This window comes from Mya arenaria, chromosome 14 (genome assembly GCF_026914265.1).
Source record: "Mya arenaria isolate MELC-2E11 chromosome 14, ASM2691426v1".
Taxonomy (NCBI): Eukaryota; Metazoa; Mollusca; class Bivalvia; order Myida; family Myidae; genus Mya; species Mya arenaria.
The window spans coordinates 26,130,148-26,157,132 of record NC_069135.1 but is presented as its reverse complement, the minus strand read 5'-3'; the positions used below and the strand labels follow the sequence as shown (position 1 = coordinate 26,157,132).

The window sequence follows — 26,985 nt, the reverse complement described above, 5'->3', positions numbered from 1 at the left end:
TGTATGTTGGGGTTTTTGAACTGTAATGTATTGTTATTGAAATGAGATGCCCATAGTTTTGATGGATGAAACCGAGTTGAACATGGAACAGGGAAATGCTCCATTATATTTGGTATATTAAAGACCTCTAGCACTGATTGGACATAGATCTCAAACTTGATAATGAAAACTACATGTATTTTCCACTATAAATCATGCTGTTGATGGGTAGATGCAAGAATTGGGTAGAAGTGGGAGGGGTTGGAATTGATAGTGGAGCGTTTCAGCCGCTAATTGGAGGAGTCACGCGGGAATAGATCAAGGTGCAGATGCTCAACTAAAGTAGGAAATATTAATTGTCTACATTTGAACATGAACAAGATGTTGTAAAATATACCAGACTAAACTGAAGTTTAAAATACCTGAAAATTAGAGTCAATTTACACTTTGCACCAAATTCCATGAAGAGCTTAAGATTAACTAAACCATGTGCAAAGGTTTGGTGATACCGGGTCAATGTAGCTGCCTGCCAAAGATAAGAATGATTGACGAGCTTCAAAATACCTGAGTTTACCTGGTACAAACGTCTGAACATAATTGGATAATCCTTTTCTTTATTTTTTCTTAATCTTGCTGAAAGTTCATAGGCTTTTAGGTGTAATCCGAGACAGCAGATGGTTGATTTCATCTCTTGTGTGTTGAGGTCTCTCACAGAATTAAGATTTATTGCAGTAATTATGAAATAAATCCACTCTGTCTAAGTCATTAAAGTGATAGGTAATATTCTCATTTTGGTTCTTTCATTGTTTTATGACAATTACTGTATTAAAACTCAAACTGTTAAAAACACCTCTGCATTGAAATAGAAAAACAAATGTGTTGCACTGTCTTATATAACAATAAATTTGACCAAGCCCGGCATTTTGTTGGAAGAGGTTGTGGTTACAAGTTATATATAACTATTTGATTGTTTGGAAAGTTTCCATAATAATAGTGCCAGTTTGGAGTTTCTATTCTTCTTCCACCCACTCTAGTCCTGAGTAGTCTTTTAAAAGCCCCTGAATACCAAATCTACATGCTTCTGTAAAGGTTGAAATGGCAACTAAAGAATCCATAACAATGGCATGGTTTGTTGAAAACTCAATGTCAGGAATTACTAACTTGTATCAGAAAGCAGTTGAAATGATGACTGTTTATTTTAAGTGTCCTGGATGTGAAATATGTATAAATAACATCCATATTTCCTTGTATTTTTAGGTTTGTAAACCACACTGGACAAGTGACATTCTCATGCCGCCTTCTACACAGTGTTCCATTGCTGATGTCCGCCGTTCAGGTGTTCTTCCAAGGGCGGATAACTGCTGTGGGTCACTTGGTTGGCTCTGACCAAATTCCTCTCCCCTCACAGGTAGGAGTTACTTCCCTTTATGTCATATTCAGTTTCATTTAGAGGCAGATAACTTTTGCCAACAATTGCCATCATGGTTGTCTCTATGTTGACTCAGACCAGAGCCCTCTCTTCTCTCAGGTAAGAGATACTTCCCTTCATGTCATAGTTTTCCATTGCAGTTAACTTCAGTCATGCACCTGATTGGATCTGATTCGTCCTCCCTCACAGGTAAGAGTTACTTCCTCTTATGTCAAATTAAGTTTCTTTTAGAGCGGATTACTTCAATTGCTCATCTGGTTGGCTGTGACAAGATTCCTTTTTCCTCACAGGTAAAAATTTACAATTTGTCTTATTGAGTTTCTTCAAGGGGCAGATAGCTTCTATAGCGTATATGGTGCGCTCAGACCAGGTTTTTTTTGTCCTGGCAGGTGAGTTTACTTGCCCTCGGTTTCTCTGAAATAGCAACAACAAGAGCAAAGGCAGAATATTCCAATGCTCCTCTGTTCCTCTTCTTTCAGTGTAAAAGGGGGTACCACTTCACAATCATTTCAGGCAGAGTTATAGGCCTTACTGCATATTGTATTGTAATTATTACCTGGTTTACCAAGTTTCATGTGGATATCTTGAAAGAATTTTGAATTTGGGCCAAGGTTAAAGTTTGTGCATGACATATCATTTGAAATATCTAAATATCTGTTCAAGATATTCACATTAAACCCTGTACACATGTCATATTTGCCATTAAAAGCAAAAACAAATCTGAAGCTATTTACAGGTTGGCTTCTGGGCTTTAAAGTGTTATTTCCATTCCATGTTTAATTGTATTATGATATTAATCTATTATAGCTATCTGACTCCAAGAAAATATTTTCGCTTAACCCAGAAGAGGGCCAGAGGGCACTGCTCATCAAGAACCAGACTGGTGATTGGGGCCTCATAAGGGGCCAATGGACTGGTTTCCGAAAACACCAGCCAGCTATAGCAGGTAAGATTGCTAAAAACCGGTCTAGAGCTTGGACCTGTCACCTCTATTGATATCTTTAGTGATCGTTTTTCCAGAAAAAAATATTGATCAAATAATATCTTTGGTGTATCTTTCATGGGTAGTGGGTAATACTGAAACCGAATGCACATGTTAAATGCTTGAAGTGCTTTTTAGGCGATAGCTTTTAAGAAAGATTATTATATATTTAGCATTGTTTAAGATTTGTAACCATTATTAAATTCCAGGATAAATTTTGTTATTGAAGTCTTTGTCAGAAACTTAAATCAGATGAAGTTGATGATAACGCATTTTGTTATTTAATATAAACATCAATAAAAAAAATATGTGTCAATATGGATTTGAGATCTGCTTACACTTTCACTTATTTTAATGTCAGCTCTTTGATTTGATAAACCTTCATAATGACATGTTTTATTCTTTGTACTTCAGCCACCAAGGGCAAGAAAGCAAAGAAAGAGGTTCCATGGAGTCCTGGCACATTGTCTGTCTCCTTCTACAAGTGTGCCACAGGGGCCTGGCAGCATCTTACACTGTCTTACCAGCAGGAAAACTACAAATTCAACCTACAGGACGCCCAAGTTGACTTGAGAACTGGCACTGTTGAGATTAACAGTGAGAGTAATGAAGTGGCAGAAAATTTGGCACTGGCATTTTCCGTAGCACTCTTGCACAGTCTTTGCCAACCGAGATACCTGCCGCCCCCACCACCAGAACCCATTTCAATTACAGTGGATTCACCACCAGCCTCACCTCCCCCACAACCATCTATGCCAAAGGAAGGAGAGAAGAAAGAGGAAGGAGGAGAAGGGGAAACAGATAAGAAGAGTGGAGAGGCAGAAAGGGAGGGCGATAAGGGTGGGTTCAGCATAATAGCAGGATTTGATTTTCTCTCCATTTTCAAATGCGTCTTCAAATTTGGGAGTCTAAGGTCAATTCGAAAAGACCTTTTGGCTAATCATGCAATATAAGTTATTTGAGTTGGGCGCCAAATGTAACAGACCTCACAAATTGCTATGTGCATCTGGTGGGGATCAAACGCTCCAGTTCTCGCTCTGTAGACAATACTGCATCGCTTTAAAACTAAAAGCTTGTTCTAGTAAGCATTCCTGCCTCTATTAACATATTGAATTCCCAATAACGCTCAGTTTTTTGGTAATAATGCCTGCAAAAAGCCGAGACAAATAATCAATGAAGGTATTAGAATCATGAGTGTCAGACAGATGAACCTCTGGCTAATAGTGTTAAAGCAGAAACTGCACAAGATATGACCTTGAAAAATTAACAAATTGCATCATGAAAAATAAAAAAAAATGGTAGAAATTTAGTCTGAAATTTATTGATCAGCTAGACATTAACCTATTTCATAAAAAATGGCCACTTACAATTTACAGGGGAAGCTGCACCAGAAGGAGCCCAAGCCCCGGCTGCGCCCGAGGAGAAGCCCCAAGAGAAGCCCCAAGAGACACCTTTGAAGACACCAAAGAGTCCAGCCAAGGTGTCTGAGCCCCCAACTCCCAGCAAGAAGATGAAGGAGATTCCAGCCATTCCAACATATGACCTTGCGCTCATTCTAGCCTCAGGTTGGTATAGTAAACCTGTGTGATTTAAATATATGAAAAAAACATCACCATGTTTATAGTTAAACACTGTTACTCAGAAATCGTAGGGACCCAAAAAATTATTTCGAAATAGCCATATTTTGGATTTAATAACAATTTCCAGAAAATGACAGCATTCACGAATGATAGATAATGTGAAATGTTAAGTCATGAAGATTGCAATGTCTGTTACACGTTAACAATACAATACATTGGGTTTGAGGGATCTTTTGTTTATGGTTCATGTTTGTTGAATTATTGTTTAATAAATGACAAATAATTCGCTATTATAGTGCTTTATTCAAACAACATTAAACATTTAAAACAAAATGACAGTTCATGTATGCATGTATGTATGCACTGGCCAAAGGTGAAAGTGAAAAAAGTCTTCAGTTTTGATTGTACCTCTATCAAACTTGTACAGAAGTTACATATCCATGAGTACGCAGTTCCTTTCGAAATAACTGCCATATCTGCCTTGACATGGTTATAGCCTTTGAAATGGTGTAGCCACTTTAAAAGTGTACATGTTTAAGGGAGTCAACCTGTACAGTGTAATATTGTAGTGTTACTTTCCCTTGCCCATTGGCACAAATAAGCTGAAAATCAAAGTTCACTGTTGGCTTCAAAAGTGTACTTTAAGGGAGACAATTTGTACAGTAAATTATGTTATACTGGAGTGTTACTCTCCCTTGCCCTTTATTACAAATAAAGAGGAAAAATATGGTTCACTGATTGCTTCCCTTTGAATGTTGGTTTAACATATTGCCTATTACTAGTATGTACATGCTTTGGATATAAAAATACCAATAAAGTAATGTCAGTAAAGCATAGGATCTCGTGCACCTACTATTTAGAATCATATGAGAATATCACCCTTGCTCATATCCATTTATATTTTCGCAGGCTACAACTATGACACACCGACCAATGAGACAATCAGGAAAGAATACGGTGCCAATGCCTGCGCTGGCTGTGTGGCTGTCGGGATTGATGTTGGTATTGGCCATATTGGAACAGTTGCTGATGTTGCGGCAGAAACAGAGGTAAGATCAGAAAATTTGCTGTTTTTTTTTTTTATTTTTATAAGTACTAACAGAAGAGAAAAGTTTTTGAAAAAAATGTTTGGATTTTGTCAAAGCCTGGGCACAATTTACAACATTGGCCATTTCGAGCAAAAAACAACAACATTGAACAGGAACTAAAACCAAGTTTAAAATATTCCAAAATAATCTTGGTAAACATGTTGCTAAATGAAAAGATATTGTTCATGACACTTGGTACATGTAGAAAAGATATTGTTCATGACACTTGGTACATGTAGAAATGATATTGTTCATGACACTTGGTACATGTGGAAATGATATTGTTCATGACACTTGGAACATGTGGAAAAGATATTGTTCATGACACTTGGTACATGTGGAAAAGATATTGTTCATGACACTTGGTACATGTGGAAAAGATATTGTTCATGACACTTGGTACATGTGGAAATGATATTGTTCATGACACTTGGTACATGTGGAAAAGATATTGTTCATGACACTTGGTACATGTGGAAAAGATATTGTTCATGACACTTGGTACATGTGGAAAAGATATTGTTCATGACACTTGGTACATGTGGAAAAGATATTGTTCATGACACTTGGTACATGTGGAAAAGATATTGTTCATGACACTTGGTACATGTAGAAATGATATTGTTCATGACACTTGGTACATGTAGAAATGATATTGTTCATGACACTTGGTACTTGTAGAAAAGATATTGTTCATGACACTTGGTACATGTAGAAAAGATATTGTTCATGACACTTGGTACATGTAGAAAAGATATTGTTCATGACACTTGGTACATGTAGAAAAGATATTGTTCATGACACTTGGTACATGTAGAAAAGATATTGTTCATGACACTTGGTACATGTAGAAATGTTGCCATTGTAAAATTAGGTAAATGTATTGCAAGACTTTAATAATTGTAGAGGAGTGCCAGTCAAGGGGTTGCTGTGGAGATGAAATGTAGCCCCGAAAAGAGAGAAGAAAAATGTTTTCTATAGAGCATAACATTTATTTCCTGCTTCTGTATTAACCTCAGGCTGTGGAAGCAGTAGAAGCAGCAGAAGCAGCAGAAGCAGCAGACAACAATGCAGACCATACTGACAAAGTGGAGGCTGGTCAGGGGGATGCTGGAGGGGAGGAAATGGAGGCACCAGCTGAGGCTCCAGTTGACATGTCTGGGATGGAGGCCATGGATGGGGGTGCAGCTGCCTGTGGTGCCTTCTAGAATATTCCTTAGGCTTAGATGATTAAAAAATGTGAATAAGTGAATTTTAGCATTATGAATAGGTGTTTTATTATTGGTTTATTTTGTACTATGTGTTGATGATAAATGAAATGTTTGCAATTTTATCACAACATGCATCATGAACAGTGTTAATCTTATTGTGTTCATTATGTATTCATGATTTCACCGCATATCGGTGAATTAATCCCTAAGGGATCTTATCACTTAAAGCGCTTTATTAAATTTCTTTAAAGTGAAGGATTTCGTTTCCATGATTAAAAAAAGATGATGCAGTTCTGTTTTGGTGTGATTTGAGCTTGGAACACAATAACGCAATGTCATTTAACATTATCTTTTAATTGTTATTGGTCAGACTGGTTTTAGCATGCATTTGTGTGAGTGCAGGCTTGTTACATGAATATAATAATATGTGAGAATGGACTTGTTAACTTATTCGCCATTTTATGAATGATACCATGTATTTTCTGATTACTGAAATTCATATATTGGACTATGTGCTCTGTTCGTGTGGAACGCCTTACAATGTTCATTAGATATTTGGATGCTTGACTCAATGTATGTTTCATTTTAACATGATTTAATTGCATGATTTATTCTTTGTTATTGTATAGGTATTATCTAAATATTTATAAATTCTTGCACTTAATTTAGATAACTAGCAGCCGTTGCAGAACTGAATTGTTTGATTGTATGTTTCTGATACTTGTATGGTGTTTAAAATTATCATTAAGAATGACTTTTAGTTATTATGATTGATTCTTGTTGTTTGAAAAGTAAGCATTACTGTATGATCATATGTGTGTGCCTGTATTGGAAAGTGAAGATGTACCATGAAGGAATTACATTAAAGTTTTGAGTGAAAGAGTATGTGTTAAACTGAAGTTATTAGTATGTTAGTTGAAGCTGGTACGATAATGGGTCTAAGATATTTGTACTATTGCGAATCATTGTTATGTTGAATATGCTAACACACTTGTATATATATACTATGTACTAGGTATATAGTTATCAGTATAAGGGGATTTTTGTCAGTTACTAGGTTTTAAGGGTTCAAGAACTTGCGTGTTGGTTTTCGGACAAATCAGTGTTGTAGTTTTGACAAACACAAAAAAGAAGGCTTTCTGACTGAAATGTTACCAATAATATGCTTAACTGTCGAGTTACTAACATTAGAAGTAAGTTTTATCAATACCTTACAGTATACATGTATTTATGTTATGGTTCTATTCTCGATATTTGTATATTATGACTTATTAACCCATGCATGTATTCATATACTAGTACTTGTGTATTTTAATGATATATAGTATTTAAGCAGTCGATGAGTATGAAACTAGTCAAATATTGTTGAAAATAGTCTTAATCAATACATAATGATTATATTTTAATTGTATTTACATTTAAATCATTTCAATTTTGTGCATAATAATCATTTTTAACTCCTTGTCATCATCATAAACATCTTTAGTGATTGCCTCTATGACTCTTTGCTTAACAGAGTATATCGCAATCAAATCTACTGGTCATGTGCAGATCATACTTCGAATTCAATATTCATTTTCTAGTCTGTATAATTTTTCTTTGTATGTGCCAGTATTTTGTTCTGCTTTTTGATCTCAGTTTTATTTTTGAAATTATTTTATGTTGCTTTATTTTCTTTCTAAGTTTTAAATGATCTTAAGTTCGTGAGCTATTTGTACTTTTTTTACTTTCTATTTTTCTAGTCAACTTGTTCATAGTAACAAAGAGCTCAACAATCAAATCACTTTTACAATTCTGCTTTTGCAGATGTATATGAAGCCAAAGATCATGTTGATTTTTATAATCATGAATTGATTGTTTTGAATTTTTTCTAGTGTTTTTTTTTAATAATAAAGAGCCTACTTATCATATAGGTGCATCATTTTACATAACAGTGCATAATGTAGGTGCATCATTTTACATAACAATGCATAATGTAGGTGCATCATTTTACATAACAATGCATAATGTAGGTGCATCGTTTTACATAACAGTGCATAATGTAGGTGCATCATTTTTGCATGAAAAGAATGAATCAGGTGCATCATTTTACATAAAATAGATAACTAAATAAATTAGGTGCATCATTTTACATGAAACCAAAAAAATAGGTGCATTAGTTGTGTAACTGTCAGAATAGACTATCATTAAAACCTAGCTACTACTAGCTTCACGGACATTTAAGCGTTTTATGTTTTGCAACAGTCTTTATTATTTAATGTATTATTCAGTACTTTTTCGCCTTAAAAAGCTGTGTATATTTTTCCTGTATGTGTGACTTGCAATAAAGAAGGATATCATTGTGTATTCTAATCACCACATTTGTAATAAGAATCATTTTATGTTTATTTCGTAGATATTTCTGATATTTCACATTTTTAATTCAGTTTGTATGATCTGAATATTATCTGAATATTGAAAGTGTGGACATGATTATAATGGACCAAATGTGTATTAAGGCATTAAGCTTTGGACTTGTTTGGATATATGTTGAATTGCTTGTTTTTCATTGAGTTGAATATAAAGTATAGGATGTGCATAGTAGTGTCAGGTTATATTTTATTACATTTTTTCCAATGAAGATTATCTAAAATTATTTTACAGGCATTTTCATGGAGTCCTTATTCCAGTTCTTTGATTCTAGTTCCTTTGGATTCGTTTTAAGAATTTTCAAGGAAGTGCTTTTTTGCACTTGCTTGCTGACTCAGAAAATTATATATAAAACATACTTAAGAAATATCTAAACAATAGTTGCATAATCATTCAATATCTAAACAATAGTTGCATAATCATGCTTGTACCATGGTGTCTTTGTTTCGTTTATAAATTATCTCCCATAGCGAAATGGAAATAGGTAGGCAGAGCTTTTCTGTTCAATAACTACTGTGCAGATAAATTATAAAGCTGTTAACTCATACAGCACGCAAGTAAATGAACATTGTCTTTAACAACATGCTACAAAATGGTTAAAGCACCCACAACTCTCGTGATTATGTATGAGTTCAATAACTTGGGTAGCGGGCACAGAAACTATTTCTTAATGTATTCACTTTGTGTCATTTAAGATCGTGTTTAAAGAACCTCAGTTTCAATACATTTTAAGTTATTTTACCAACTGCACTGGCATTAAACACTTTTTTAATTTTAATAATATTTGTGAAATACACAAATATTCTAAAGGTACATAAAATACATATTTTCGAAAGTCCTAAATTGAGCATTTCAGTCAAATGAAGCATTTTGATGGCACAGTAAAGAATAAGTATGCCTAAATGTTTAATGCTTGAACAAACAAAAGTTTGATTTTCATATATATGTTTTTGAATATGATATGATCATTTATCATAAGATGTAGATATATTGTTGTTGCCATACATTTGCAATCTCAGTGCATTATTGCTATTAGTATCCTTCAAGTCGCTAGCTTCATGTTCATTTATTGCGGTATTTCATTAAATATTTACATTTAAAGTAATTTTGTTTCATTATTCAGCCAAATTGTACTAGTGTTCATAAGCATACAATATCTACATGAGTTTGAAATTAATAGATATCAATATCTGGATCTAACTGGTCTGCTTGCAAGAAAAAAAAAATGTGCCAAAATTGAAATCAAAATTGAAATAATTTGTAGTCATTTTTCATCAGCTTATAATTGAGCTTATAAAGAAATAAACAATATTATAATTCTGCTATTCTCGATTTAATTAAATTTGTATTGAATTGTATTTGTATTGCTAAATATTTTTTAATAGAAAATAACAATAAAGTGAAAAGCAACTTCAAACGGTATGTCAATTATTGTACAATTTGGTATTTTTTAACTTGCTGTGTCTCGTCTTTTATGATAGGCTGCTTCATTGTGTTTTCATTATAATCTTACCTCTACTGTGAAACAGTACTTGTACGATTTTGTAAGCCAACTCTCTGTGCATACATGAATTTAATTTTGTACATGATTATAGAGCATTTTTGTAGTTTTTTTGTACGTTATGTAATCATTAGAGGAATGCAACAGTTTCTAATGTTTCAGCAAAGAAAACCAAAAAGTTGTATTGTGAAGTATGGTTACTATAATTGCCAATTCTCATCTGCTCTTGTCAAAACATTTTTTATTGCTTTCCATCAAAATTAAACGAGCAATATTAAATTATAAATGTCATCTTAACAAATAGGAAATCTCCAAATATATGAATAGAAATTAAATACAAAGGATGAAGATATTGAATTATTTCAGTATTACATCAAGTGAATGATGATTTGAGGTAAATTCAATCTGTAACTCCTAATGCATTGCAGGATTTTTATATAACCTTAAATGGTTTGTCCCCACCATGATGAAAATTGGCTGATATTTCTTGAAGTTTTGTGTTTTAACGACAAGACAGAGTGGCATACAAATGAAGGTTTAGTATTGTGTCATCTTATTAGACTCTGTTGCATGTAGATATTCATGGGGTGTTATATCAATAAACTATATCCTAGTCTTATGTTGGTGTTCTTGTTTCTTGAATATTGATGGCCTCACTTCAAAACACAGAAGCTACAAAGTCCCAAGTCTCCAGTAGCAACGTTTTTGGTATTTTCTTGGTAATTTGGTCACACATGCTTTGTTTACAAAATGCCAAAGTTACAATTGTTGTACTTCTAATGAGAAGGTTCGGCATTTCTGTTTATCTGTAAGATGTCTTATCATTGTCCCACATTTTAATCATATGATACCACACTATTTTCTCATGAGAACATTTATTATTCATTTTGCAAATAGACGCAGCTTGCCTTTATAATTTTAGTGATAAAAAAATACTGAAACAAGAAATTGAAGCTTCAGTATTTTGACCTGAGGCCATGGATATGTAATTGTCCTCAATATTTGCAGCTTCTATCTTGTAAACACAAGTCCGTTCTCTTTTTGTGTCCACTTGAACTTAGGTCCTGGGGGATGTGTTTGGTTTGTGGTCACCAAGCAGGAGAAGTGGGTTTTCTCTGGGTACTCCGGTTTCCCCCATGAAAGAAAAAAACACTCCTGTGCAACCTCGTGCCAAGAAGAGTTACTAAGCATAAGTTAATATAACATGCTTCATAATAGTTGTAAAATATAGTTTAAAAATCAAAGCAACAGCGGTCAATTATTGTAAAATAATTTATTTCATATTCTCTCAATAATTTCACTGAAATAGTTACATAAAAAAATGTATTCATCTGCTGATTTCCCACAATTGACTGTCTGATAGAACTTATTTTTTTCCAATTTATACAATCCCCGTTCATTAATAAACTTTGGGGAGCATACATCCCTTCAAGCATCATTCATGATTTCAAGAAATGCAATCCATATTAATTAGAGGACAAACAGAACAAAGTGGGATAAATTTGTAGTAATTCAAAACTAAAAATATTAAATTCATAGGAATTTTTTTTGTGGGAAAGAATCATTTTCTGAAGAGACAAGGAAAGCAGTAAATATTGCACTTACATCTAAATCATGCAAGGTAAAATGTAACAACAGCAAATTACCCTTCTATAAATCAGGGATGTTATTTGATTTCCAGTTTCCTCAAATCTGTTGGCTAAAGGGACCCCTCCTCCTCTACCCCCCATTTTTTTTATGACTTAAAAAATTTACAATGGTTGCTTCTGGTTGTTCATTTATTTGTTGTAAGTTTAGGCATCCCAGTTCAGTTCAAATGTGAAATAAGGAGAGCTCCGGCCGTAGGGAGCTTTTAGTTTAAAAAAGCAAGTATTGCCTCTGGGCAGGATGCTTCATCTCATTGGAGGCCTTAAAGCTGCACTCCCACAGATATACCGTTTTATTATTTTTTTGTCTTTGAAATAGCAAATTTTTGCATAAATATCTTCAAACCAATTATAAAAGATTGCTTACAAAAGATCAGATCACAGATTTTCAAATTTCAGTTCGAAAATTAATGTTTTATGGCTTAAACCGTTACTAAAGGTTTAAGAAAAATGCATTTTTTGAACTTCATTGTAAAAATCTGTGATCTAATTTTTTGTCAGCATTCTAATTTAACTGGTTTCCATGCATCTTCGCAAAAAAATGACTTGTTCCAAGATAGAAAATAAAAAAAGTTGTCAAAACCTTCAATCTGTGCAAGTGCAGCTTTAAGGAGCGGGCTGCAAATCCTTTGCTGAAATGGTTTCAGCCCTTCTGCTGCCATATCAGTCACATCCCTGCATCATCCCTGCATATGGTGTAATTATGTAAATCCAAAAACACACTAAACAAATTATTTAAGAAAGAAGGCGTTTCAATACATCATCAACCATCTGGAGTTGATTCTTAGCTCAAAAAGAAAACATTCCTTACGGTTAAAACAAGTATAAGTAAGTTGTATCTAGCAAGTGACGAACATTTCTCCGCACCATCTGTAGGAACTCTGACCTTCGTACAAAACCGTGGCTTGTTAGGAGTTGGGCACAGGTTTTGGTCACCAGTCAAAGGAGGCGCCCAATTGTCCAGGCTGCAAGTTGCCGCTAGTATATCCAAATTTTCATTGGTGATGGGAAATGCCGACCTCTGCATTTGATTCACATTGGCATAAGCCATAAATCCACTCATCAGTCTTGTTAAGCCAACAATATACATGTTGTTCTCCTTTGTCTGTTCGTATGTTCCGATGCATTCTTCATCATTAAGGATATCTTCGATGATAATCTGACCAGGTATTTGAGCATTGGGCGCTTTTATCACACAATGGACATCGAATCTTGCATCTAGTTCAGTTGGGTAACGAAATTTCCCGTGGTCAATATCCTTTCCATATAAGACAACATCTGACCGAAATAAAATCTCAGCCATTGACATGTTTCGCCATTCTCCGGTCTGACAGGCTTCTGTGACATGTATTCCATGGCACCAAAATAGGAAGAACATTCCAACTTCCAGTCCTTGGAGTGATTTCATTTTTAGTTATTACCTGTGCTTTCCACTTCCATATGAAAAACTCATCGAGAACAACGTTCCCACTTTGCTTCTGTTTTCCAATTAAGCTTTAATATAAATACTTCCAGAGAAAATTTGTCATCAAGAAAATTAATGTCCTTCAACTAAGATGCGTGTTAGTTATACAACCATGATATAATTAGTCTAACCAATAAAAAATGGGCTGATAATTTGAACTCCCAGGTAGCAATGGTTCTAGCGGTCTCAAAGCTAGTGGCCATAATCGAAGATTTTATCATTTTACACACTGTTAACAGTCCCACATAATAGTTATTGCCAGTAGTAAAGCCACATGATGTTGTCATATATAATGAGGTCAATTAACAGAGTTAACATGTGGATTTTTTTCTTTTACATTATTGATGATTTTGGTGGTTATTGCTTGGAAAACATGTCAAAGAATACAATTATCTTTTACAACTTTGAGGTGTTGAAAGAGCGCTGGCATGATGAATTAGTCGATGTTAACCACTGAGGTGTAAAATCTCAAGTACATAGCATAAACAATACTTGTCTTTAAAAAAGTGGCAGATCCGTGGTCTTGTGGTTAAATATTTGACTGCCAATCCAGGGGTCAAAGGTTAGATCACTTGCCTCAGCACTATAAAAACTAGCAGTCTTCCAGAAGGGACGTTAAACAGAGTTCCCGTGTGACAGTGTATACACTGGTGCATGTTAAAGTTAAAGAGTTACATCTGGTCTGTGCAGTATGGCCCACAACCTTACAAGACTAATACTCTCACTAGGTCTTAATCTAATTGATAAATTTCTCGGAAGTGTCATAAAATAAACATACATCCCTCCCAAAACCACCTTATAATAACTGAACCATGCAGGTCTCATCTGATGTAACAGGATAAAACTCCCACTGGGTCAGATGCTAATGGATTAGTTTTTTGGTGGTGTCATAAAATAGACATACATCCCTTTCCCCAACCCCATCTCCCCTTTAAATAACTTGAACAGATTTCAACGGAATGGGTAAAACTTGATACACCTTCTTAATCATTAAAATATTACTTCAGGTCATCTAACTGTCTAAGAATACTACCTCAATTGCTGATACATTGTCAACTCAAAATCTGATGCAGGGAGTGTATATCCAATGAGTGGCAGTTAGCAGACATTTCAACACCCATGAAAGTTGAAATTCTTAATAATTAAGCCTAGTACTTAATGACAGCATAGCTGCAATTTCATTAGCTGAAAATGCAGGTTGTATTTTAAGTCTCATTATTATCCACACATAATTTATTAGACCAATAACTAAAATCAAAGTGAGTTTTATCTTTTATTTTCATAATCATCATTCCACAAGAATATCAAACACTTTCACGTTCAAAATTCTCATTCCAGAATCAAATGTGGCCTAAAACAATCTAAATGTGCAGCATCATTCACTTTCACACACTCGTTAAAAAAATATTTCAGGGTACAAAGAAGTATGATTAAAATATTATTATATGCTTTCTGGAGATTTATAGAGATAAATCAGTGAAATAAAATTGATATTTCACTTTTTCAAACAGAGACAATATCAATTTTTGTTTTTTAATGTTTTGAAATTTTAGCCCATTCTCAAATCAAACCTCAACGCACTGAATGAATTTCAATGAAGTAATTTCTGAGATGACATTGTTGACATGCAATTTGGCGCGCTTGTTTGAAAAACAAAATTTAATATCCTTTTTATGCATACAAAAACTCTTTATTTCAATGGATGATTGCAAGATATTTCACCTTGTGAAGACCAAATAAAGAGATTATTTCACTCATGGCTATGCCACTCATGAAAAGTCGTTTTTGGTTCACTTAGTGAAATATTTTTCTATCTGACATTGAAACAAACAATTATCCTCTATATATTCCAGTTTTGTGTCAACATGTGAACAATTAAAAAAATAAATTTGTATGGCTGATTTTCTTTATATTTGCCCATTGGAGTAATTCATCTCATTCTTATCTCACTGAATACGAAATAATTCTTTGAGTATACTATGGAAGAATTGATATAGATTAAAATAGTTACGCCATAATCATGTAAAACACATGACAAAAAGAAAAAAAGAGATTGAATTATGCAAAAGTATTGCATAGTCTCAATAAAACAGAACATACATTCAAAAACTATACATGCAATAAGAGAAGTGAAAAAAACCCCATCAACTCTTTACAAAAGTAATAAAGTTTATTCTACTTGACATTTTCTCAGTAAGAGTTGAATTACTCAGGTTATAGTTTCATTCAGAGTGCCAGACGCCTTAAATAATCCATAATCTATGCATAGAAAAATATACTGATGCACCCCAAAATAATTCGTTCACAACAATAAACTGTTTGAGCATAATTCAATTTTCCTTTCCTCTTTTGTTTGGTATATAACAGACATACAAATGTATGCAAAATTCCTAAAGTTTGTATAGTTCCATAATATACAATGTACAGAAAATTGTATTTAACTGCATCTGTCATATACACCACTTAAGCATAAAGGAACTAAGCTTAAGGTTACATCACAATTAGAATAAAACTTCCAAAGATGAAAACTAATGAGAAAAATGCAGAAAAAATATCTGTAAAATTGCTTAACATACAGCCAAATTACAGTGCAAGTTGAAATGTTTGGAAATATAAATATAATGCACTTTTGTATCTATGGCTGATGTTTCGTCACAATTCTTCCTTTGTATCCTTTTCAGTATCCTCTCCATTTTCTGGAAAACAAAACAAAACAATAAATAACAGCAAAAATTAAACCTCATTTTTCCATTTTAGAAATGACTGTGTTTATCCTGCAATATCATTTAAAAAGATGGTTTCATAAAAGCCTATAACTGGGGCTTTACCAAAAACAGTTCAGACTCAGTTAGTGGCAAAACTGCAATATTTATTTCATTGTTACTTTGGTGAAATTTCCTGAATTTTATTACTATATGTTATTGATCAATTGTTAACATAATTTAATCAAGATTATTCTTAGTAATTAAATAAAAGTGCTTGTCTGAAAATATAGATAGAGACTGGAGATTGTTCATAATCACAGCCCCTGGCCCCAATATCAAAAAAAAAATAATCTCAATTTTAATCTCAACTCATTTTACCATAAAACATCCAATGTTATTCAAAAACAAGTCTTTTTCTACACTTTTTTGATGCACATTCTCTCATAGAATATGTTCATTAAAAACTTTGGCCAAGATGCTAAAGAAAAATTATTTGACAGCAAAACATGTAACCAAGTCCAAATCATTGTTTCTGAGCAATCTACTATTATCAATTTATAAGCATATAGAACGTGGACAAAAATAAAGGAAACATACGATTGAGATAAATCTTATGTATGAAATTCTCCCCAGTTTGGTCCCGGGAGTTTAAGAAATAAGGGATTTTAACTACTTTTTACATATATTGCACACATAGAATGACACAGATAATGATATGATTGTCATTTAAACAGCAAACATATCTGCTTCACTCCTACTTGTATGTATACTCTTACAAAGTTATAGTTTCATCAAAACAATATAAAAACACATCATATTTTGATAGTTTTGCTCTTGCATCACTTTATAAACAAATCAAAACACTCCTCTACATAAATAATATCAATTACTAGTAGTTCGATTTGGCTGTTTGAATTATAAACATATACGAGTAAAAATGCACACAATTAACACACAATTCTGACACATGTTTGCATTAATAGCATCAAAATCAATAACATATTATGCAAACAATTAGTAAATTATTCAATTGAGGCTGAGCAGAAACTTATACATGTACTGCCTGCTTACAAACTGTTCCATATTATAATTAATGCTCTTTTAATTGCTGTTTTAAAAATCTAACAAAAATATTACTGATAACTAATTATTTCACCTATCACTTAGAAATATGCTAAAGTGGTTAGTGAATTCAACTAGCAATATGAAATAATTAGTTTTATTTTTTGTTATTTATCCAACAAAATGTCATATGTTGTGCCATATTTGAATGCACCAAAGTATTGTATGACCATTTTCGGATGGGATTATAGTTGGTGGTCATGATGGAACATTATCTTAAAACAAATCACTTGACTAGTCACTTTGAATACAATTCATTTAAACAATACTTGTTTCAATTGTTATAACCATTATAACAAAAAATATCTTTATGAAAATAACTTGTCAAGTCTTATGGTCAACAAATAAAAACATACATGTATGTACAGTGAATTACTTACAAAATGGTGCTTGTCAATTTAATTGAACTCGTAGAATAATTGCACAAGTTACACATAAATGCTAAATTTCATTAGTGATACAAAATTACTGTTCTACAGATAGGTTGTATAAAAAGTCTCCATATGTATATATATTTATTTATAAAACTTAGCTTACAAAGCTGCCTTAAGGTAACAAAGTGCCTCAGAGCAAAAATCATGCCTATATGCTTGTTGGTTGTTTTTGAGTAAAAAAGGGGGCATAATCCAACTATTAATAAAGCATTTTTCGGTTATGGGTCTTGCTGTATGTGTGCAACAATTGTGTACCAAGTGAATATCTTGAACACATTTTGGGTTATGGCCAAGGTGAAAGTTTTGCACAATCCCGTATACACTGACAAAAAACTTCAAAAAACAACAACAGAAGAACTACTTGTGCTGAAAATTTGTAAGATACTTAAATTTCACTGGATTATCAATTCTGTCACTCCATTTCTATTAAACATATTCATGTTGGGATCCAAACCAGAACAAAAACACTCCAAACACAATAGAAAGGAAGAAGACAATTATAAAATTCCACTGAACAATTGAGCCGCAAACGTAAAATACAACTAGCATTCCGAGTAATATAAGCAGGCCTGGTCTATCTTTTTCTGAATGTTCTTTTTTCTTCTTTTCTTTAGATTTTGGTGCTTTGGATGGGTCTGAAAAATATTAAGGAGAAGATTTTTAAAAAGGGCCATACCAAATTGATTATATGTTGAGCGTCAGGTTCCAATTTAAAGACCTCCCCAGAATAGAAAAAAAACAGACTAAGTGCAACCATCTTTAAGTTCAGGGGTGTGATTGACCGGTCAGCTGAAGGGTTTAAACCATTTTGGCCATGTGTTTTGTAGCGCTTTAGAACCCCCAAATGGGTGAGGAACCCTGTGGCTCTCTTGACTTCAAATTTAAAGCAAACTGGAGTGTCAATACTAACAATAAATAAACAACCAAAAACAAGCAGTTGATTTTAAAAACAAAATATAGGGTCCCTGGAGCCATAAGATCAACAGCAAATCAAATCCCGTTTAGTTTCTTAGATAGCTCTTTACAACTGGATCTTTGCACGTTAAGCACATATTTTACCATAAAATCTACATGATATTCTGGTCAATCCCTTACATTTTTTAAAAATTTTGGCTGAATTTTATGGGATTTTTTATCATCATTTTTAACAATCCAAAGACCAATACCCCCCCCCCCCCCCCTTGCTAAACATAGAAAGAAAATGGCATGGTTCAATTTGTTTTTAAATGAATTGACAAAATATTTTTTCAGACTTAACACAGACAAAATTAAGGAACAAAATGAAAGAAAATTCAATTGATGGTGTGAAAAAATAAACCAGGCATGTGCTTTTTTTTAAAACTGGAAAGCACAAAGAAAATAAAGAAACAAGGAAGTGACTTGTGATATTTAACAAGAGCTGTCTTAACACAGCGCGCTCGACTACGCCGCTTTGACTTAGAATACAATAACGATGTAATAATACCAAGTTTGGTCTCTTTATGTCAAACCTAACTAAAATTATTTGATACATAAGATGACTTTGATGCTGCCCTCCCACCAGCCCGCCCAAACAATGACGCAAGTCATTCAAATAACTTGATTTCCCATTATGAAAATGTGGTTAAGAATATACAAATATGCCTTTCAAAGGAAATTCAAAGAAAAATTCAAGGGCCATAACTTGTATTTAGGCTTAAAACAGAGTTATATTTCTTGTCGTAAGATGGTCGTAAATAATTTTGAATTTTATTAAGTGCATTTAATGAATGGTTTAGAAGTTTTTTTTATTAAAATCCCAACTTGCCCTTAACTTTTACTTGCCTAAAACTTTAACCTAAGTCAATCAGGGGCCATAACTTGTATTAAGGATATTGAGTTATGTAACCTCATTGGGTGATGGTCCTGAACAATTGTGTGAAGTATTAAGTCAATTGAATGAAGGGTATAGAAGTTATTAAACAATATCCCAACCTGCCCTAAAACTTTAACCTAAGTTCCATAGTCAATCAGAGGCCATAATTTGTATAAAAGATAATATGGAGTTATCTAACCTCCTTATGTGATGGCTCTGAACATCTGTGTGAAGTATTTAGTCAATTGAACTGGGGCGAGTAGTATAGCCCACCTATTCTTCGAATAGTCGAGCTAAAAAGGGAGAAAACCAAAGGATAACTGTACTAGAAATCTAGATTCTCTTTCATTTATAACACCACTACAATTATTAATTTGAAAAAAACCCACACACTTGAACAAACAATAAACAAAACTGTGAAGATTTTTTATCCTCAAATAGAGGTAATAATATTAAAATTATGAGCAACAATACAGACCTAAGCCGATGATTATTCTTACAGATGTAGGATAGTCAATATACATGAAGATTCCAATGAATAAATCAGAGATGTTTCAGATTACATCATGTATCAATTTATTACAATTTTATTTATACTAATAGCAATAATAATTTTAAAACTAATCAATATCTGGCTTGTTTATCCCCAACTTTTCATCCCCTCTTTATTGCCCTAGTTATTTCAGTTGTATATATGTGACATAAACATAACTGTATTTTATATATTAACTTTATCTTACTAAGTTTTAATATTTTGTGATACTACTTTATATGGTTAAAAGAAGAACCCCATGATCTACATTTAATCCATCTTACCTTTAGGTTTGGGTATACATATTTTGCCGCCTTCTTCGTAGATCATATTATCCTCACATTTACATTCGTAGCTTCCGTCAGTGTTGTGACACGACTGTTTTTCCCCAGAACACAGCGTTGTGTCCTCGGTGCATTCATTTATATCTGAAAACGACAAATATATCTGAGTTCAGAGATTGAAATAAACACTTGTCTGTAAGCCCGCAAGCGCTGTACTTTTATGCTGAGCTTGTTCAAAATTTGTTTTGTGTAAGAAGGGCATGTTACATTCTTTATAAGGGGCACAAAATAGGTTTACACTTGACTTGATTTTTTTTAATGCATTTTCATGTATAACTCATTTGACTTTAATGATCAAAACAAAGAAGCATATGAATTGATTTAGGTACAGATAAAAATTATTAGTGATATTTTAATGGGGGAATTTCTGGCCACATAGCTTTTAATTAAAAAAGCCCATTTCAAAGTTATTTTTTGTTATCTAAGCCTGAATTATGTTGTTTTTAACATTTAGTGTCAAATAAGTCAACCATGAAAATGCATTAAAAATCATTTTTTTCTTTGCACCAACCTTTATTGTGCACCTTAAATAATTGAATGAGTGTCCCTACCAAGACAGTGTTCATCCTGCAGTTGATATCCGCCTTTACAGGTCACACAACGGTTTGCCCCGTACCCTGTACACCCTGTGCATGACCTATGACATGTGGCACAGTTGTACGACCCCTCTGTGTTGGAACAGTACTGGTTTTCCTCACAAGGGGTGTCATCACATTCATTCACGTCTTCACACCCGTTCTCTTCAGACATTTTCCAGCCATTTTTGCATTCGTCACAGCCCTGAAATGTTCAATCATTATAAGGCCTGTAATAATTTTTTCTCAAGCTTTTGAAAATAAAATTTACTTTACACAATACATTCCTTATGTATTAAAAAACAAGGGTTGAAACAAGTTTAATTTAAAGGGTCACCCAAAAGTATTTCTGTTGGGGCTCAAACCCATGACCCCTGGGGTCAGTGGAGGACTTAATAAACCAAAAACAACTAAATATTTTCAGAATATTTACTGATTGTTAGAGTTATCAGATACTTAACATGCCACTTAACCACAAAAGAATCTACCATATGTAAGGAAATTGCATTCCCCCACAAAATCATTTAACATGCCAAACCTTGGGTCCTGCCTCCCAGCAAGTAGTTTTACACGAGGTATGGCAGGCCGTACACGATGTGTGAGTGTCGTTCTTGCTCTCCTCAAAGTAATGGTCCGTACATTCATCGCAGAGGTCACCTTGATAGCCTGAGTCACACTCGCACTTTCCTGTACCCTCTCTGGTACCCTCACCCTGGAGAGTATTCAAGGGGGCTAATATGAGACATGTGTTGTTAAAGGGAGACAATACATTCATTACAGAGGTTGATGCTTAATGTAGTCTTAAATAATATAGAAAGTAAAGCATTGTTTACTACAATCTCTATGTAGATTGGTTAAGTATAATGTCTGTATAAATAAATGTTTTACATTGCATTTCCCGTTTCCCTTGCAGGGCCTCTCATTTCCTCCGGCACATGGTAAACACTTGGGACCATAACTGTTGCTGGGACAACATACTGAAACATAAATTAAATGTTTAACTACATGGTTGTATGAATACACACTTTTTTATTTCTGCCTCTTGATGACTCCCTGTGTTGATAGGCCCAGGTTCTATTTAAAGATTGAACATCAAGGGTTGATTTTAGTTTAATGATTTTCTTAATAATTTATGAGTTAATTATACATTGCCTGTGGCATGATAACACATAAATAAAATGTCTTAACTAGTAAACAGTGATACTCGTAAATGTAAACAATCCACATTGTTTTGACTTGTCACACTTAGCTGAGTGTACTACAATAACAGATAAACTATGTGAACAGGCAAACATGTTAGTTTTCACCCTTGATTTCCAGCTTTTAAATTTCTGTTTATTCTTTGCATCCATGTTAAATTCGACAACGTCTATGTAGATTCAAATAACGTACCTTTTATTCTATCCACACAGAACCACTGGTGCATGTCAACTTGTTCATTCTTCGCGTGCACTTTGAACCAGAAATTTTCAATATCTTCTTCATGTTTCTCCAACATAAAATGACACTGCAAAATATGGAACTTCATGTGACTTTCAAAATATATTATTCCCCTAAAGAATAAAGAAGGGTTGTCAATAACTTTATGGTAGAATTTAACTTCACAATAAAAGGAATGTTAAGTTGATGTGTTATTTGACATACTGCATGAATTAAAATAAATCATGATACAGACAATGGTCACATTGGTTTCAGCATTATTATTTCATTTATGATTAAAGTTGCACCATCACATTTGGACCGTTTTAACAACTTTTTTTATTATTTGTCTTAGAATGAACTAATCTTTGAATAAATATCTGAAAATCAGTGATATAAGACTGCTGACAAAGGATCAGATTGCAGTTTTTCATATTTACGTTAGAAAACGATGTTTTATACCACAAACTTCAGTTTTCTAACAGAAACATTTTCAACTACAATCTGATTTTTTGCCACAATTCTTATATCACTGGTGTCAAAATACTTACACAATGATTTGTTCATTCCAACACAAAAAATAAAAAAAAGTTGTCAAAACGGTCAATCTGTGAGAGTGCAGATTTAAAAGTCTAAGTCTTATTACAGCATATTCTTAAATATGTAATTGATCTTTGAAATAAGCGTAAGGACTGAGGAGAAGGTCTAAAGCTCATATAATTTAACATTGAATGCTATTGCTCCTTAAAGTTAAAGTAAAAGCTATATATATATATCAATGGAAATCATTAAAAACACAGACTTATTCCACTTATTATGAAGAGAAAGGGTCACTGATAAAATAGACTTACTTCTTTTGCATCCCCTTTGCATAGGTAGTTTTCCCATATTTCAATCAGTCTGGTTTCACTAAAAATACAAAAAACTAGAGCTGTCACAGGAGTGACGAATACCCCCAAATGCCGCCTGGACACAGGAATGGCAAACCATTCCTTTGAAAAGAGGCCGTAGCTCCAAGGTTACTGCACACTGCATCTTCTTTTATCATGCATGTATTGTTTGTCCGGAAACCGTTTTTCTATTTTCGTAACAGTGCACAAAAGCCTTTACTCCACTGGCCCCATTTTCAATCACAAACATTGTCTTCACAGAGGCTGCCTATACAGCAAGTTTCATCACAATATCTCATGCTCAATTAAAGTTATGAAGCAGAAACCATTTTTCTATTTTTAGTAACAGTGACCTTGACCTTGGCCCCACCAGCCCCAATATCGAACTTGACCTGTATCTTCTGATGTTACACCTGTGTACCAAATAATGTTCAAATCTGTCAAGCCTTTCATGAGTTATCGTCCGGAAACCATTTTTCTATTTTTAGTAACAGTGACCTTGACCCCACCAGCCCCAATATCAAACTTGATCTGTATCTTCTGATGTTACACCTGTGTACCAAAAATTGTTCAAATTCGTTTAGCCTTTCACGAGTTATCGTCCAGAAACCGTTTTTCTTTTTTTAGTAACAGTGACCTTGACCTTGGCCCCACCAGCCCCAATATCAAACTTGACCTGTATCTTCTGATGTTACACCTGTGTACCAAAAAAATTTCAAATCTGTCAAGCCTTTCATGAGTTATCGTCCGGAAACCGTTTTTCTATTTTTAGTAACAGTGACCTTGACCTTGGCCCCACCAGCCCCAATATCAAACTTGACCTGTATCTTCTGATGTTACACCTGTGTACCAATTTTTTTTCAAATCTGTCAAGCCATTCATGAGTTATCGTCCAGAAACTGTTTTTCTATTTTTAGTAACAGTGACCTTGACCTTGGCCCCACCAGCCCCAATATCGAACTTGACCTGTATCTTCTGATGTTACACCTGTGTACCAAATTTTTTTCAAATATGTCAAGCCTTTCATGAGTTATCCGCCGGAAACCGTTTTTTCTATTTTTAGTAACAGTGACCTTGACCTTGGCCCCACCAGCCCCAATATTGAACTTGATCTGTATCTTCGGATGTTACACCTGTGTACCAAAATTTTTTCAAATCTGTCTAGCCTTTCATGAGTTATCGTCCGGAAACCATAAAAACCGACAGACCGACCGACAGACAGACCGACCGACCGACAGACCAACCGACAGACCGACCAACCGACAAGCTCACTCCTATATACCCCCTCAAACTTCGTTTGTGGGGGTATAATAATAATGTGAATAAACAATTAAAGTGAAGCTTAATCAGATTACTATCACACACACTATTACGTTCTATTAACCAAAAATTATATTGAAGTCAACATGCATAATTTATTTGTCAAGGGTTATCATGTGACTAGTAAATCTCTCAATTGGTTTAACAGTTATGAATATTTATATCAGGGAGGTCTGGCATCATGGCAATTGTCTCAAGTAGAGAACACTGTTCTACCAATCAGTTTATGTAGCACAAATTATTCTCTAAATATTCCTTTGTTTTATTGAATTCATTTTTTTGACAAAAATAAGACAGTTACATCTTACATGTAAGTAAATAATGACAGATCACTTCATACAGATTTATATTTACATCTGTTACGGAGATGATCAATATTATATGCAAATGACCATTTCACTTGTGTGCCCAAGAGCTTTCAATTACCTTAACCTTTGTGCCTAAGAGCCCAATGACCATTTTACCTGTACACCAAAGTGCCCACTTTACCTATGTGCCCAAGTGCTATAAATGACCACTTTACCTGTGCACACAAGAGCTCAATGACCACTTTACCTGTGCACCAAAGTGCCCACTTTACCTATGCGCCCAAGTGCTATAAATGACTACTTTACCTGTGCGCCCAAGAGCCCAATGACCATTTTACCTGCGCACCCAAGTGCCCACTTTACCTATGTGCCCAAGTGCTATAAATGACCACTTTACCTGTGTGCCCACTTTACCTATGTGCCAAAGTGTTAAAAATGACTACTTTACCTATGTGCCCATGTACCCAATGACTTTTCCTCCCAATGAGTATTTCCTCCACCAAAATTTGACTTCCTAGTCTTTTCAAGGCCCTAAAAATAAGAACAATGAACATGTGATTACTTTTAAAAGCAATTTCAAGTAAATGTACTACATATAAATCATTATTTATTAACAAGATTTTCAATTGTATATTTTAATTACCTATCTTGAACATGTTTTAATTTAAAAATATATTTACTTTTTAATCAAAATAATCAATTATCACGAGCAATTATAAGAAGAAACACAACCAGAGAAGAACAAGTAACTTAGAAGCATTACCATGCACATGTTTTCAGAAACATATGTAAACAAGAGCCCCCCTAAGACTGAATGATAATGCTTGTCTTATTTTCAGTCGAAAAAAGGGTTATAACTTGATAACTATTAAAACTAGAGTTATGGGCCATGTCACAATGTGTATCAAGTTTCATATGAATATCTTAAAAGTGTTTCCAGAAATTGCCAGTGTTACAAGTTTTCAAACAATTATAACAATGACAAGGAATCCAAAGTATGTATGTATATCTTTAGACCTTGCGGTCAAGGATAATCCTGAACCGTGAAAGTGTCTCCTTTTTTTTTTGCTGAAGCGACAGCACGGGGAGGAGACAGTTGTGGGATACAAGGAAGTCCAGGTGCGATAGCATAGCTCTTTTTCGAAGAGACCCCTTGGTTCTTTTACATGCTCGGTGTAAAGCACCGTTACACGGGGTACAACTTTCCTGGGTTGAACCAGTATATACTGAGTTCCACACTTTCCCAAGAACTACACTTGAAATGCCGGGCACCAGGCAAGGGAGCTACTTGTACCAACTTTTAATGTCTTTTGGTATGACACGGCCAGGGATCAAACCCATGACCTCCCGCTACGTAGGCGGATGCCTTAACCACTAGGCCATGGAGACGGTTAAATCCAATCAAAGGCTATAACATTATCTCTACTTTCTTTCTGTAAGTCAGGCATAATTATTAAAACAGCTCTGAGCATAGCCTGGTAACAAATGACTTATATCATGCTGGTTGCTATCATAATAATTAAATTAGCTGTATTCAAAATAAGTGACAACAGTCTGTCATCATACACAGGCTGTGACAGCACTACATTTAGTTTGCTGACACGGACCTATATACTGGTATGGTTTATAGGTCAATGGTGTTGCCGATACCTCAACTGAATAATCGGATAGCAAAACCAAACATCACAAAATGAAATGTAATATGACAGACCACAAGACACTTGAATTTTAAAAGGCATTTAGAACTACAGATCTACAGTATGGTATTACCTCTTTGAAATTTTCAACAATATCCTTGCATGTATCACATTTCTCTTTCACTCCTCCCCCAAACACTGCGCAGAGAACAATTATCAGATTTAGGTGGAGTAATGCAGATATAACGATCTTCTGCAGATTCATAGTTCTATATTCTTGAAGTCAGATTGTCACAACAGTCTTATTTCTGAGGAGTTCTGACTTTCTGATTTTTGCACCACTCCGTTCTTCAAAGCTGCACAACTGCACAGAGCAAATTTAAGTTATGGGAAATTATGCCGAATGAATATATAAATGATTCCTTGATATTGTTTCATTAATGACTTCAACTGACTGTGGCTAGTTTTGTAGAAAAAAGCAAATGAACACTACTGACATTTCTCTTTCATTCAGAGACCATGTTGTCAACTTCTGGCAACCAATCAAATCGCGCCACGCCTGATTATCGGTCCTG

The 26,985-nt window shown here is 34.1% G+C and overlaps 2 protein-coding genes across 9 annotated transcripts in view; one reads left to right on the top strand and one right to left on the bottom strand.

Annotated features, from left to right (window-relative positions):
- Positions 1 to 10,798, top strand: part of LOC128216639 (uncharacterized) — a 57,439-nt gene extending 46,641 nt beyond the window's left edge. For all 5 annotated transcript variants that reach the window (XM_052923251.1, XM_052923255.1, XM_052923253.1 and 2 more), the window contains exons 5-10: positions 1,237 to 1,387; positions 2,216 to 2,354; positions 2,805 to 3,230; positions 3,767 to 3,955; positions 4,880 to 5,019; positions 6,078 to 10,798. In XM_052923251.1, the coding sequence (XP_052779211.1) occupies positions 1,237 to 1,387; positions 2,216 to 2,354; positions 2,805 to 3,230; positions 3,767 to 3,955; positions 4,880 to 5,019; positions 6,078 to 6,266 (1,234 nt within the window). In that variant the 3' untranslated portion in view covers positions 6,267 to 10,798. The remainder of the gene's footprint in view (positions 1 to 1,236; positions 1,388 to 2,215; positions 2,355 to 2,804; positions 3,231 to 3,766; positions 3,956 to 4,879; positions 5,020 to 6,077) is intronic.
- Positions 10,799 to 14,550: 3,752 nt separating this feature from the next.
- LOC128216645 (cysteine-rich with EGF-like domain protein 2-A) lies at positions 14,551 to 26,973 on the bottom strand. Of its 4 annotated transcripts, XM_052923267.1 has the most exons (10): positions 26,544 to 26,973; positions 25,222 to 25,304; positions 23,107 to 23,164; positions 22,229 to 22,343; positions 21,725 to 21,813; positions 21,375 to 21,548; positions 20,813 to 21,041; positions 20,202 to 20,345; positions 19,864 to 19,880; positions 14,551 to 15,986 (listed from the first exon to the last, which is right to left on the bottom strand). In XM_052923267.1, exons 1-9 carry the CDS (start codon positions 26,673 to 26,675, stop codon positions 19,876 to 19,878), a joined length of 1,029 nt encoding a protein of 342 aa, XP_052779227.1. In that variant the 5' UTR covers positions 26,676 to 26,973; the 3' UTR covers positions 14,551 to 15,986; positions 19,864 to 19,875. The 4 variants fall into 4 exon arrangements, with proteins under 4 accessions (XP_052779227.1, XP_052779223.1, XP_052779224.1 ...); XM_052923263.1 differs by lacking the exon at positions 19,864 to 19,880 and having other exon boundaries at positions 14,551 to 18,186; XM_052923264.1 differs by lacking the exon at positions 19,864 to 19,880.
- Positions 26,974 to 26,985: the final 12 nt, after the last annotated feature.